Source organism: Pristis pectinata, chromosome 9 (genome assembly GCF_009764475.1).
Source record: "Pristis pectinata isolate sPriPec2 chromosome 9, sPriPec2.1.pri, whole genome shotgun sequence".
Taxonomy (NCBI): Eukaryota; Metazoa; Chordata; class Chondrichthyes; order Rhinopristiformes; family Pristidae; genus Pristis; species Pristis pectinata.
Genome location: NC_067413.1, coordinates 3,926,197 through 3,940,800, shown reverse-complemented (window position 1 = coordinate 3,940,800; position 14,604 = coordinate 3,926,197). Strand labels below are relative to the sequence as shown.

General features: G+C 45.7%; 1 protein-coding gene across 3 annotated transcripts in view; it reads left to right on the top strand.

Annotated features, from left to right (window-relative positions):
* Positions 1-14,604, top strand: part of ss18 (SS18 subunit of BAF chromatin remodeling complex) — a 48,061-nt gene that overhangs the window by 8,519 nt on the left and 24,938 nt on the right. For all 3 annotated transcript variants that reach the window (XM_052023648.1, XM_052023650.1, XM_052023649.1), the window contains exons 2-6: positions 4,641-4,717; positions 6,035-6,119; positions 8,316-8,454; positions 11,251-11,466; positions 13,192-13,356. In XM_052023648.1, the coding sequence (XP_051879608.1) occupies positions 4,641-4,717; positions 6,035-6,119; positions 8,316-8,454; positions 11,251-11,466; positions 13,192-13,356 (682 nt within the window). The remainder of the gene's footprint in view (positions 1-4,640; positions 4,718-6,034; positions 6,120-8,315; positions 8,455-11,250; positions 11,467-13,191; positions 13,357-14,604) is intronic.

Below are 14,604 nucleotides of genomic sequence, written 5' to 3'. Positions count from 1 at the left end.
CCAGATTCCCACCACTACGTGCACAAAGAAACCTTTCTTCCTGCTGCCTCTGGTTCCATCTTAAATCAGTGGTCTGCTGCTCCCAATCATTCAGCCATCGGGAGGAATTCCTTATTAGTTACACCACCGACACCATTCACAATGTTGAACAGTCCTGATCCTCTGACGACCCAGGCTTCTCCAGTCTCGGCCGTGCCAGGCTTCTTCCCTGGAACCCTCCAACCTCTCTGACGAGGTTTTTCTACAGTCTTCGGTGCAAGCAAACACAAGGAGTTATGAGAACTCGAGGGCCTGAGTTACGGAGAGAGGTTGAGCAGGTTGGGACTTTTTTCATTGGAGTGTAGGAGGGGGTCCTTATTAGAGGTGTATAAAAACATGAGGGGCATAAATAGGGTGAATGTACTCAATCTTTTTCGGAGGGTTGGGGAATCAAGAACTAGAGGACGTAGATTAGGGTGAGAGATTTAATAGGAATAGAGGGTGGTCCATATATGGAACGAGCTGCCAGAGGAAGAGGTTGAGGCAGGTACATTATCATTTAAAAGGTACTTGGACAGGTACATGAATAGGAAAGGTTTAGAGGGATATGGGCCAAATGCAGGCAAATGGGACTGGCTTAGATTGGCATCTTGGTTGGCATGGGCCAAAGGACCTGTTTCTGTGGTGTATGGCTCTGTGGCTCTTAAGTAGGAGCACATTCAGTGGTGGTGGCAGATATGACAGATTCATCTTAGATAGGGACATGGATATGCAGAGAATGGAGGGAGATAGACCATGTGCAGGCAGAAGGGATTGGGTGTGATTAGCTTAATTAGTTCGGCACAACACTGCGGGCCGAAGGGCCTGTTCCTGTGCTGTACTGTTATATGTAGAACAAATAGGTTTCTGGCCATTAGAGGAATCGAGTGATTGGGTAGGAGAATGGGATTGAGATCAGAGGTCGCCACAAATTGGTTGACTGGGGAACAAGCCCGAGGGACTGACTGAACCCCTCCTATTTCTTGTGTTCTTTAATTTATTCACCAGATTTTTTTCCCCGGTGTATCTGTCTGTTTTGACACGATGGCAGTGCAGTGCTGCAGTAGGTGTTGTATCGCAGCACCAGAGACCTGGGTTCGATCCAGACCTTTGGTGCTGTCTGTGTGGAGTTTGCACATTCTCCCTGTGACTGTGTGGGTTTCCCCCCCGGGTGCTCCAGTTTCCTCCCACAGCCCAAAGTCGTGCAGGTTGGTAGGTTAATTGGCTACTGTAAATTGCCCCTGGGTGAATGGTAAAATCTTTCGATGCACCGCAGAAAGCACCTTTCCGGATACATCACAGCTTGGTACGGCAAAAGCTCTGCCTGGGACCACAAGAAACTGCAGAGAGTTGTGGACACAGCTCAGTACATCACGGACACCTGCCTCCCCTCCATGGACTGTCTACCCATCTCGCTGCCTCGGTAAAGCAGCCAGCATAATCAAAGACCCCACCCACCCCAGACATTCTCTCTTCCCCCTCCCATCGGACTGAAGATACAAAAGGCTGAAAGCACGTACCACCAGGCTCAAGGACAGCTTCCATCCCACTGTTATAAGACTATTGAACAGTTCCCTAGTACGATAAGATGGACTCTTGACCTCACAATCTAGCTCGTTATGACCTTGCACCTTATTGTCTGCCTGCACTGCACTTTCTCTGTAACTGTGACACTTTATTCTGCATTCTGTTATTGTTTTCCCTTGTACTACCTCAATGCACTGTTGTAATGAATTGTACGATCGGCATGCAAGACAAGATTTTCACGGTACCTCAAAACTTATGACGCAAATATTCCAATTCCAGAATCTGGAGGGAGTTGATGGAAATATTATGGTATTGGTGTAGAATTAGTGTAAAATGAGTGCTTGATGGTTGGTAGATTAATTGACTGCTGTAAACTTCTCCTGTTACCCACTACGCTCAGAAAATCAGCAGGAGGATGATGGGTATATGAGAGAAAATGGTCATAAGTAATGCAGCATGGAAACAGGCCCTTCAGCCCAACTCATCCATGGTGCCCACCAGCCTAGTCCCATTAAATTAATTATTGATTAGGTTGCAAGGAAGTAAATGGAGAAATGGGATTGCTCTGAAAGCCAGCACAGACTCGCTGGGCCAAATGGCCATTTCCTCTGTTGTATGGAAATGTGAGCACCTCACCCTGAATGACTGACAGTTCCTGTGTTTTGATTCCTTCCGTGGGCTCACCCTCTGTCTTTCTAATTTTTTGCTGCATGTTCCCATGGATCTTACATTTCCCCTTTTGAGTACTTATAAAATTCCCTTTCACAAGTTGACCAGAAACATTAACTCTGTTTTCTCTCCCCACAGATGCTGCCTGACCTGCTGAGTGTTTGTGTTTTTTGTGGCAGATCACAATTGATTCTGTTACTTTTTAATTGAAGTACATTCTCATCTTTACTTCCCGCACCCCCCCCCCCTCCCCCCCCCCCCACCATTCCTTGTTAATCTGAAATCAGCCCACAGCCTTCCTGCTGCTGGACCGTTTCTCTTATTTACTGTGTGGAAGCCCTTTCAATTTGAACTTAACAAATCTTAAACTAAATCGCCGCAGCATCTGGTCAGCACCAAGGTCCTGAAATAAAATTCAGTCTCTAACCCCTTCCTCCTCTTTTGAGGTGATCCTTAAAACCTCCTTCCTTTTGGCCAAGGGTTTGGTCCCCTGATTGAATATCTCCCTGTGAGACTCAATGTCAAATTTGATCATTGCTTTGCGACAATTTGCTCTGTTAAAGATGATTTTTTTTCTGCAATTTCTTTTCTTTAAGACTACTGGAATGCTATTTGAGGATTACTATTATTAGTTTGTTATTGTCACATGTACCGAGATACAGTGAAAAGCTTTTGTGTGCATGCCATCCAAACAGACAGATATTTATTTATTAGTCACATGTACATAGAAACACACAGTGAAATACGTCTTTTTGCATTGCTAAGAATGTGCTGGGGGCAGCCCACGAGTGTCGCCACTCTTCCGGCGCCAACGTCACATACCCACAGCTCCTAACCCGTACGTCTTTTGGAATATGGGAGGAAACCGGAGCACCCGGAGGAAACCCATGCAGACACGGGGAGAACGTACAAACTCCTTACAGACAGCGGCGGGACTTGACCCCAGGTCTCTGGCGCTGTAATAGTGTTACGCTAACTGCTATGCTACCGTGCCACTCATTCTGTACATTGAGGTAGTAAAAAGGAAAATAGAATGTAGTGTTACAGTTGCAGAAAAGGTGCGGTGTAGGTGGGCAAATAAAGTGCAAGGGCCACGACGAGGTAGATTGAGAGATCAAGAGTTCACCTTTTAGCATATGACAGGTCTGTTCAATAGTCTAATAACAGTGGGATAGAAGCTGTCTTTGAGCCTGGTGGTCCGTGCTTTTGTCTTCTGCCCAATGGAAAGGGGGGGGAGAAGAGAAAATGTCTGGAGTGGGAGGGGTCTTTGATCATCTTGGCTGCTTTCCTGAGGCAGCGGGAAGTGTAGACACTCCTTTTGAGGAATGGATACTGATAGTGGATTGTGGTGTTGATTCTGAAAGCTCACAAACTACTGCAGAAATTGGAAGCCAGTGGTGAGGATACTCGGCTCATCACGAACATCTGTGGGGAGAAAACCATAGTTAATTTTTCAAGTTGATGACATTGTATTAGAAGTGAAGTATTAACTTGTGTACCACGGTGATACCACTTCCCTGCCATGAGTATTTCTCTTCAGAGCTTGGTGCATTGAAAATGGCAAGATGCAATGTATTGCAGTGGGACGTCGCGATGTCGGGTGTGTTGTGAGCACTTGGTTAGTTAACAGCTGTGTGCACTGGATTTGATATCTTGACACTACTACTTAATGCATTGTTCCCATCCAGTTCAAAGTCAAAGACGAGTTTTTATTGTCATGTGCACAAGTCCATGTGTGCACAGGTGCAATGAAAAACTTACTTGCAGCAGCATCACAGGCACGGAGCGTCAGATACACAAGATTCACAACAAAAATATACATAATTGTTACAATAAAGAATACAATTGGAACAAAAATAAGTCAATTTCGGTGCGAAGTGGTCCTAGTGTTGGTATACTCAGGCAGTGATTAGGGTTGTACAGGTTGGTTCAAGAACCGAATGGTTGAAGGGAAGTAGCTGTTCCTGAACCTGGTGGTGTGGGACTTCAGGCTTCTGTACCTCCTGCCCGATGGGAGCTGTGAGAAGATGGCACAGCCCGGATGGTGGGGATCTTTGATGATAGATGTTGCTGCCTTGAGGCAGCACCTCGTAGATACTTTCGATAGTGGGTAGGGATGGATTGGGCTGAGTCCACTACTCTCTGCAGCTTCTTGCATTTCCCACACATTCGAATTGCCGTACCAGACCGTGATGCAACAAGTCAGGATACTTTCAACAGTACATCTATAGACATTTGTTGGAGTGTTCGGTGACAAGCTGAACCTTCTTAACCTCCTAAGAAAGTAAAGACGCTGGCGTGCCTTCCTTGTGATTGCGTCTGTGTGCTGGGCCCAGGAATCAACTGATCAGCAAATGAGCTGCATTCATTTGCTCTGGAAACACTTACACAATTGCCCTAACCTACTGTCTTCTTTCTTTTGTTAGTTACTGGATGAAAACAACCAGCTTATCCAATGTATTATGGACTACCAGAGCAAAGGAAAATCTGCTGAATGTTCTCAGTAAGTTGACTTCTCTTCTGTGTCTTATAGATTGTAAATTAATGTGCAGACAATGGGCCAGATGTTTGTACCTTTGCTGTAGCAGTTCATTGAGTCTGTGGTGCCTGGCTGTCATAGAGTCATACAGCATGGAAACAGGCCCTTTGGCCCAACTCATTCATGCCGACCATAGTGCCTGTCAAGCAAACCTGTCCTGTCCATGTACCTATCCAAGTGTCTTTTAAATATTGCAAGTGTACCTGCCTCAACCACATCCTCTGGCAGGTCGTTTCATATACCCAGCACCCTGTGTGAAAAAGTTGCCCCTCAGGTTCCTATTAAATCTTTCTACATCTTAAACCTAAGCTTTATAGATTGAGAAATGGCAGATGGAGTTTAATCCGGGCAAGCATGAAGTGTTGTACATTAGGAGGTCAAATGTAAGGGGAAAATATATAGTTAATGCTGTACAATCTAATTATTATTAAACTTGTTAAAAATTGGTTATACAGTGACTGCTTATTCCTCCTCTGGGAACAAAATGCAAAGGGTGGGGTTCTCTTTGAGAAAAGAGAATAATGAGGGGTGGTTCTCAGAAAAGATTCAAGTTGGTCAGAGTAGAGTAACCGCTCCCACTGGGCGGGGGTTTGTGTGGGACTGTGGGCGAGTGACAGGAGATGGAAACATAAATAGATCTGTTGGAAAATTTGAGAGGAACTCCTGTTACCATATTTACCACATCTCCTTGTGACCTAGAAGGAATTCATTTCAGCCCATTTATTCTATTCCTCATTAATTAATTAATTAGTTCATTGTTGCCACATGTACAGTGGAAAAACTTTGTTTTGCATGCCGTCCATGCAGATCAATTCATCACATCAGTTCATTGAGGTCGTACAAGGGAAAACAATAACAGAATGCAGAATATATTATTACAGTTACAGAGAAAGTGCAGGCAGACAATAAGGTGCAAGGTCGTAATGAGGTGGATTGAGAGGTCAAGAGTCCATCCTGTACATGAGGTCTGTTCAAGTGTCTGACAGTAGGGTAGAGTCTGGTGGCACATGTTCACAAGCTTTTCTATCTTCTGCCTGATGGGAGAGGGGAGAAGAGCTACTGATCGATGCCATTCTCAAATCACGTCATTGGAAATTTGTGACAGAGGAAGAGGCCATTCAGCTTGTTGCAACAGTGTAGGTCACATTACAATATTTACTTTGGCCTGAATCTTGGCTTGCAGAGGCAAAACACTCAGATGATAACAGACTGATCATGATATTATTAGTGAAAGTGCAAAGTAAGTTATCAAGCACAATAACGTTTTGTGTTCACTCCTAGGTACCAGCAAATGCTTCACAGAAACTTGGTCTACTTGGCAACAATAGCAGATTCCAATCAGAATATGCAGTCGCTGTTGCCAGCTGTAAGTGTCCCTGCTAAATAAAACAAGGCCTCGGAGGAAGTGGCGGCCATGGTGATTTCACTCGAGTGTAGCTGGAAGTTAAGGACTTAAATTGAGGGCAGGAGCTTGACGATAGGCTCTCGCATCTTTTGGGTTGAGGTATTTAAATTGGGAAATGGATTGGGCACGTTCTCCTGTTGCGAAGTCACTTCCAACTTGGATCGTTTTCTCTAGAGCATCAGAGGCTGAGGGCAGACCTGATAGAAGTTTATAAACTTATAGGAGATGTTGATAGGGTACAAAGTCAGAATCTTTTTCCAAGGGTTGAAATGTCTAATACTGGAGGGACGTGCATTTAAGGTGAGACGGTAAGTTAAAAGGAGATGTGCGGGGCAAGTTTTTTTTACAGCGGTGGGTGCCTGGAACAGGCTGCCAGGGGTGGTGATGGAAGCAGATACAATAGTGGTGTTTAAGAGGCTGTTAGACATGAACTTGAAGGCAGAGTACAAGGTTCATGGTGACCTTTCACCAGAGACATTGAACGATTTGCCCAGAATTAAATATAATTTTAACCAACAGTTCACCTTGCTCTCCACTCCTCTGTATTTACTCTGCATTTCTGCCAGAGCCTAATAGGTAACGCGGCAATCTGCAATTGTTCCACTGAGGAAGTTCCAGGATTTTAAGTCGTTTTGTTTTAAGGGAAAGTTTGTCTCAATAACAGTCCTGATGCAGGGTCTTGGCCCAAAACGTTGACTATCCCTTGGGCTCCACAGATGCTGCCTAACTGGCTGAGTTCCTTTAGCACGATGATGCATTTGGCATGAATATTGAATTCTCCTGCTTTAGGTAATCCCCACGCCCCTTCCCCACAACTGCCCCCCCCCCCCACCATGCTTCTTCTCTTCTTCCCTTTCCTAGCCTTTTTTTTAAACCCCTGTGCCCACCCCACCTCCCCTCTTTTGTCCACCTATCACTGCTCTGCTTTTCCCTCCAAGATATTGGGCTTCCCCTTTTCCTATCTTCAGTCCTGAGGAAGGGTCCTGACCGGAAACATTGACCGCCTGCTTTTCTCCACGGATGCTGCCTGGCCTGCTGAGTTCCTCATCTAGATTTTTCATCTAGATTCTAGCATCTGCAGTCCTTTGTTTCTCGAGTTTCTTTAGCAGTTTGTTCTTTTCTCATTGTCTCTGTAAAGTGACCTTGAAACAATGCGGACTTTGTAAAAACCCACTCATGTCCTTCACCAGAATCTGCCATTGTTACCTGGTCTAGCCTAGACTTGACTCCAGATCACTGAAGCAATTGACTCAACAGTTATCTGAACTGTCCTAGCAAGGTGCATAGTTCAGCAGCAATTGGGGATGGACAGTAAATTGCCTGAATGAAAGATTTTAAAAAAGTGAAAGTTGAGTCTGTCATCTGTGCAAGTCCATGTATGCACCGGTACATTGAGAAACTTACTTGCAGCAACGTCACAGGCACATAGTGTCGTACAAGCAGCATTCACAAGAAAAAAAATATGTAAATTAAACAATTTTTACAAGGAATAACACAATTAGAACGAAACAATACAAGGCCCATTTTAGTGCAAAGTGGTCATAGTGTTGCTAAACTGTAGTGATTAGGGTTGTGCCGGTTGGTTCAAGAACCAAATGGTTGAAGGGAAGTAGCTGTTCCTGGACCTGGTGGTGTGGGACTTCAGGCTTCTGTACCTCCTGCCCGATGGGAGCTGGGAGAAGATGGCATGGCCTGGATGGTGGGGATCCTTGATAATGGATGTTGTCTTCTTAAGGCAGCGCCTCCTGTAGATGTTGCTGATGGTTGGGAGGGATGTGCCTGTGATGTATTGGGCTGCGTCCGCTACTTCCCACAGCTTCTTGCATTCCTGTGCATTCGAATGCAACTACCAGACCATGAGGCAACCAGTCAGGAATGGTTGACATTTTGGGCCAAGATCCTGCATCAGGTTTTGACCCAAAACGTTGACCATTCCTCTGCCTCCACAGATGCTGCCTGACATGCTGAGTTCCTCCAGCAGTTCTTAGCTCCAGATACCAGCATGTAGAAGATGAATGGTGATCCTGTTGACATGCTGGGTCCACAGAGGTGTGTGACGAGCTCTGTGATGTTGGCCTGAACGTTGGAGGTGAAGTGAGGGGTTAGTGGGAATCGTTGAGCTTTGCTGCTAATTTTGTTTCTGCTCCTGTGTTGCAGCCTCCCTCGCAGACCATGCCGATGGGACCAGGGTCGATGAATCAGCTCCCTCACACGCACAACATGTCGTCAGACGGCATGGTTGGAGGGGGTGCCCCTGCCCCTCACATGCCAAACCAGATGAACGGGCAGATGCCTGGTGAGTTGCCCCGTGAATTGTTTGGACCTTGTTGTAACATTAGCAACTGAGTGACTCTAAAGGCTGAACAACATGGACAAGGTGTTACAGCAGTTAAGTTCAAGTTACTTTATTGCCATTCACCCACATGCTATAAAAACACACGGAGGAATGAAATGACATTTCCCCCAGACTCTCACAACAGAGGACATACATAAAACAGAAGACATACAATAAACGCAGACAAAAAAATTGTGCAAGTACAAATAGTGCAAAAAATGGTGTATACAGAATACAAATTTAGTGCAAAACTGAGTTGGACGAAGAAAATACAGAACTCAGTGTTGCACTGATTGTTTAAACATGTCCAGCAGCAGCTGAAGTTCTTATACGCCGTTGTGCAAACCAGGGCTTTTGACGCGGCATTTGTCTGAAACTGTCTCCAAGGTATTCAGGAGCCTGACACTTCTGCTTTACTGCTCCTGATCTCTGATGTGTGTGGATCTGTGTGGAGTTTGCACGTTCTCCCTGTGACCGTGTGGGTTTCCCCCGGGTGCTCCCACATCCCAAAGACGTGCATGTTGGTTAATTTCCTGTATATTTCCCCTTGGTGTATTTAAGTGGGTAAAGAATATCATAGAGCACTACAGCACAGATACAGGCCCTTCAGCCCATCTAGTCCATGTCAGTCTGGTTTTCTGCCTAGTCCCATCTACCTGCACCCAGACCATATCCCTCCATTCCTCTCTCATCCACGTAAGTACCTATCCAAACTTCTCAATGTTACAATTGAACCCGCATTCACCACTTCCTCTGGCAGCTCGTTCCACACTCGCACCACCCTCTGAGTGAAGCCTTCTGGCCTTGGATGAGTGGTGATTGAACTATCCTCTAAACGTTCCACTTCACAGAGCTGAGGAGTTTTGGGACAGGGACCAAGATGTGCTTCCCAGAACTGTATATCACCTGGACTGCAGAGAAAACACCCCATACTAGTGAGAAACCACTTCCTCTGGCAAGGGGCACCCATAGTACTGTTGGGGGCAGGGGAAGGAATAACTTTAATTGGAGTAAGGCTGTCCTGAAGCTCTTCACACAGAGGGTGGTGGGGGTCTGGAGTTTAGATCTCAAACACTCCAAGGCTAGGGTTATTGGAGATGTCAAAGCAAGAGTGGGCGGCTTTTGTTCGAGGTCTTGAGAGTTGAAGAGAACTGAGGGGCTGGTCGGAGTTGAGTAATGATCTGATCAAATGTTCCACTCTGAACTGGAGAACCTGGAGTGACTGAGGTTATTCTGAGGAGTGCCTCAGTTATTCTATGTAATGAATTGACCTGAATGAATAGTGTGCAAGACAAGTTTTTCACTGTACCTCAGAACAAGTGACAATAATATACCAATACCAAAGGTTAGGAAGAGATGGGTAGAGTTGAAGTAGATGAAAGGAAACATTTTTTCTGTGGCATGAGGGTCAATAATGAGATTTGGGAAATGGTAAAGGGACTAAATGGGGCATGAAACATTTTTTAATTCAGTAAGTTGCTATAATCGGGAACATGCTGTCTGAAAGTGGGGCTGGGAGCTGAACTCTTGGAAGGAACCAGATAACCATCGGAAGACCAGTGGGAGTGGAACCAATCGGATGGAGCCATGGGTGTGACGGCCTGAGTGGTCACCACTTTTTTTAAATGTTGAGGCATTCCTTGTCTTGCAGTATGCAGCAACCCGCCAGCCAGCTTCTGTGCTGGTTTGCAGTGAATTGCTATCTCGCCGCCGAGCTTGGAGCCCCAGAACGCAGTCTGTACCTCAGTGGACACACATACATAACCCCACAGCGGCCAGATAGTAATCGAGAATAGATTTGATTTCTTTATTTAGTCGTACTGCTGCTTCACAGCTCCAGTCGCCTCCGGCGCTCTTTGTGTTGTTCTGTTCTCTCTGTTACCGCCTGTGTTTCCCCTGAGTGCTCTTGTTTTCCACCCCATCCTCCACGCATACAGGCTGGGAAGATAATTGGCTGCTGTATTTTGCCCCTAGTATGCAGATTGGTGGTAGAATCCGCGGGGCAGTTGATGAGAATGTGGACAGAATAGAATGAGCTTGGTGCATATGTAGGTGCTTGATGGGCTGAAGGGCCTGTTTCCATGCTGTATAACTCTGACTAGGTTCCACCATGACAAAACTCGCAGCCAGGGACCAAACCCAACAGGATCCCTGTCCAATCGGGATCTTCTGTTCACTCCCTCCCATCAGATACAAAAGCCTGAAAGCATGTACCACCAGGCTCAAGGACAGCTTCTGTCCTGCTGTTATAAGAATATTGAACGGTCCCCTAGTACAATAAGATGGACTGTTGACCTCAATCTACCTCGTTATGACCTTGCACCTTACTGTCTGCCTGCACTGCACTTTCTCTGTAACTGTTACACTTTACTCTGCATTCTGTTATTGTTTTCCCTCATACTACCTCAATGCACTGATGTAATGAAATGGTCTGTCTGGATGGCATACAAGTTTTTCACTGTACCTTGGTACATGCGACAATAATAAACCAATTACCAAGTATCGCTCTCTCACAAGATGATTATTTGCATAGGCACCAGATGCATCCTCTTATAAAGTAGCCACAAGGTGAAGAGACAAGGTATGATTAACTGGTGGTGCCCCCAAGCAACTGGGTAAATTTGGATTAAGTTCCCATCTGCCTTTGGCTAACCTCTGGTAGGAAAGTAGTTCAGCCACCTTGGGGAACCATCAAAGGTAGGAGAGCATGGTCGGTTTTGGTAATAGCTGTTCGTGTTTTATCTCTAACTCTGCCAGGGTCTAACCACATGCCGGTGCAGGGGCCAGGCCAGGCTGGTATGGCCAATTCCTCGGTCAACATGCCAACGAGTAGCCACAGCTCGATGGGAGGCTACAGTCACTCGGTGCCATCGTCACAAGGAATGCCAGTGCAAACCCAAATGAACATGAACCAAGGGCAGTCGATGGGGAATTATGGACCTCGGCCAAACATGAACATGCAGCCGAGCCAAGGTACTTCAAACCTTGAGTAAAGTTTATTGAATCGAGAGGCATAGATACAGTAGACAGTCGGTCTTTTTTTCCTCAGGGTAGAAGAGTCGAATACTGGATGGCATAGGTTTAAGGTGAGAGGGAAAGTTTAAAGGGGCAAGTTTTTTTTTTACACAGATAGTGGTGGGTGCCTGGAATGGGCTGCCAGGGGTGGTGGTGGAGGCAGGTACAATACAGGTGTTTAAGAGGCTGTTAGGTAGACACATGAATGTGCAGAGAACAGAGGGATGTGGACCATGTGCAGGCAGAAGGGATTAGTTTAATTTGACATCGTGGTCGGCACAGACATGGTGGGCCGAAGGGCCTGTTCCTGTGCTGTACTGTTCTATGTTAACCTGTGACCATTCAGTTTAACTGCAGCTTGCATTTTCATAATGACTTTTAAATCTCAGGTAGTGGTATTTGTGGTTTGTCTGTCACTACCAGCTAAATGTTTCATTCCGGTGTGTTTAAACAATCAATGAATTTGTTGCATCTTCCCTGGCAATTTACAGGAGAGATCCATCTGTCAAGGAGTATGACACCACGACTTGTAAGGGGTTGGTTATGTTGACTCAACGTATCAGAATCAGGTTTATTATCACTGACGCATGTTGTGAAATTTGTTGTATGTGACATTGTGGGCCGAGGGGCCTGTCCTGTGCTGTACTGTTCTATGTTCCTATGTTTCGGGGAGAACAGTCCCAGCCTATCCAGTCTCTCCTTGTAACTTGAGCCTTCCAGTCCCGGTAACATCCCTGTGAATCTTTTCTGTATCCTTTCCAGCTTAATGACATCCTTCCTGTGGCTGGGTGACCAGAACTACACACAATACTCCAAGCGTTGTCTCACCAGCGGCTTGTGCAAATGCAGCACAATGTCCCAAAGTGTGTAGTCAGTGCCCTGACCCGTGAAGGCCAGCATGTCAAATGTCATCTTCACCATTCTGTCTACCTGTGTCACTGCTTTCAGGAGGGACTTGAGTGGAGCATAAATGCTGTCACTGACTGCTTGGGCTGAATGGCCAGTTTGTGTGCTATATATCATGTGGAATTGCATGATCCATTGGGAGAGACTAAACAGTACATGAATTTTGGGTTTCCTTGCTTGTGGGATGTTGCAGAACTGGTTTCGAAACCAGCTCCATATCTACGAGGGGATGTGACAAAGTAAATGAGGATAGAGCTCCTTCCAATGGCACAGGGCATGGATTTAAACTAAATGTCAAGAAATTCAGGGTGGGGAGGAAAATTTTTGGCAATATGTTGTGAGCTGGAAGGGTGGAGGCAGATCCTAAGGGCGATGGACAGCTGGAATGGAATGAGTACTGGAAAAGGAACAAAGTCACGAATAGATCCAAGGGAGGAATTTGTGCAACACCTCTTCAGTCTCGGAGTTTAAAGTCATTTTCCTGAAATAAAAGTGGAGTCATGAGAGACTGCGGATGCTGGAAACCTGGAGCAGCACACAGACTGCTGGGGGAACTCAGCGGGTCGGGCAGCATCTGTGGAGGGAAATGGACAGTCGACGTTTCAGGTCGAGACCCTTCATCTGGACTGGTGAAGGGTCTCGAACCCAAAACATCGACTGTGCATTTCCCTCCACAGATGCTGCCCGACCCGCTGAGTTCCTCCAGTAGTTTGTTGGATTGGTTGGCTGAATTGTTTTGTACTTTGATTCTCTGTGACCCACTGAACTGCGTTTCAGGTCCAATGATACACCAGCAACCTCCTGCCTCGCAGTTCAATATGCCTCAAGGAGGTGCACAGCATTATCCGAACCAGCCACCCATGGCCATGATGAGTCCTGTTAACCAGGCGAATCACATGATGGGGCAGAGACAGATACCCCCATACAGGCCAGCACAGCAAGGTGAGTCTATTGAGGAACATTATCCCAGCTATAGTCGCTGTGTGCAGTGTACTCTGTCTGCTAGTATGTTTTAATGGGTTATGTCTTCTGTTAATGATTTAACTTGAAGTGTTAATTGATTGTTAGTGAAACTTGGGAAGTGCTGGCTGAAACCTTGTAGGAAAAGCTCAGGCAACTATGCACTTTCCCCTGCAGTTTGAATCAATAGAATTTGTTTAAAATCATCAGCACCTAAGGTTGTCATGCATTTCTTCAGCCCTCCCTATGGGCTCCATGCTGTTTGAAGTGTAGTTATTGGCAAGTTGGAAATATTGCACCCTGAGTTAATGCACAGCAGGCTCCTGCAATTACCTGTGTGATGATGAGCAAATAATCTAGTTCTGTCATTATTGATTGTGGGACAACTTCAGGAATGCCAGAGTGAGTATCCCTGGTTTTACCCCAGATATTATCATGGGATCTTTTACACCCATCTGGAAATGCTGACAGGGCCTCGGTTAACATCTCGTCTAAAAGACGGCACCTCCAACAAGGGTAGCACTCTCTCGGCACAGCACTGAATGTCAGTCTAGTTTTTCTACTCCAGTCACTGCAGTAGGATTTGAACTCTGAACTGCTGACCTCTGAAGTGACTGTGATGCCCACTGAACCACACAGATAGCAAGCCTGTTGCTACTTGGTCGATCAATGTCACTGCTTCAGGGTTTTGCCCTTCGCTCTTTTGGAGCTTAGTTTCACCGCATGAAATCTTGCACTATTTTGAGTGCAGATTCTAGTGTAGCAAGGTGGGTTTGGCTAATGATGTGAACTCCCAGAAGTTCTTCCTTGTGGTAAATTATCAAATCTTTCCCTTCCAATCAGTATCAGTGAGAAGTCTGCCATTCTAGCAGTTATGTTTGGCTGGTGACAGTTTTTCCAAAAACAAACTATGATACAATTGTCCAATTAAACCCAGCTTCATTAGTACCCAGCATCTTCAATAAGACCACTTGGCATGAAGATACAAGTGTTTTACCTGCTTCCTTCAGCAGTAAGAGATGAAGCCATCAATGCAGGACATGCAAAGAAAAGAGCTTGCTTTCCATGTTTGTCTGGTCATGTGAAAGTTCTTGTGTAAAAGTGAGCACATTGTTTGCTTTCTATCAAGGGTGGCAGTTTAGTATCAGTATTGCAATCAAACGCGTGTCTCTATGACAACAAGCAGGAGACAAATGTAATGTAATCCTATGTTCTGATGAAATTATCCTC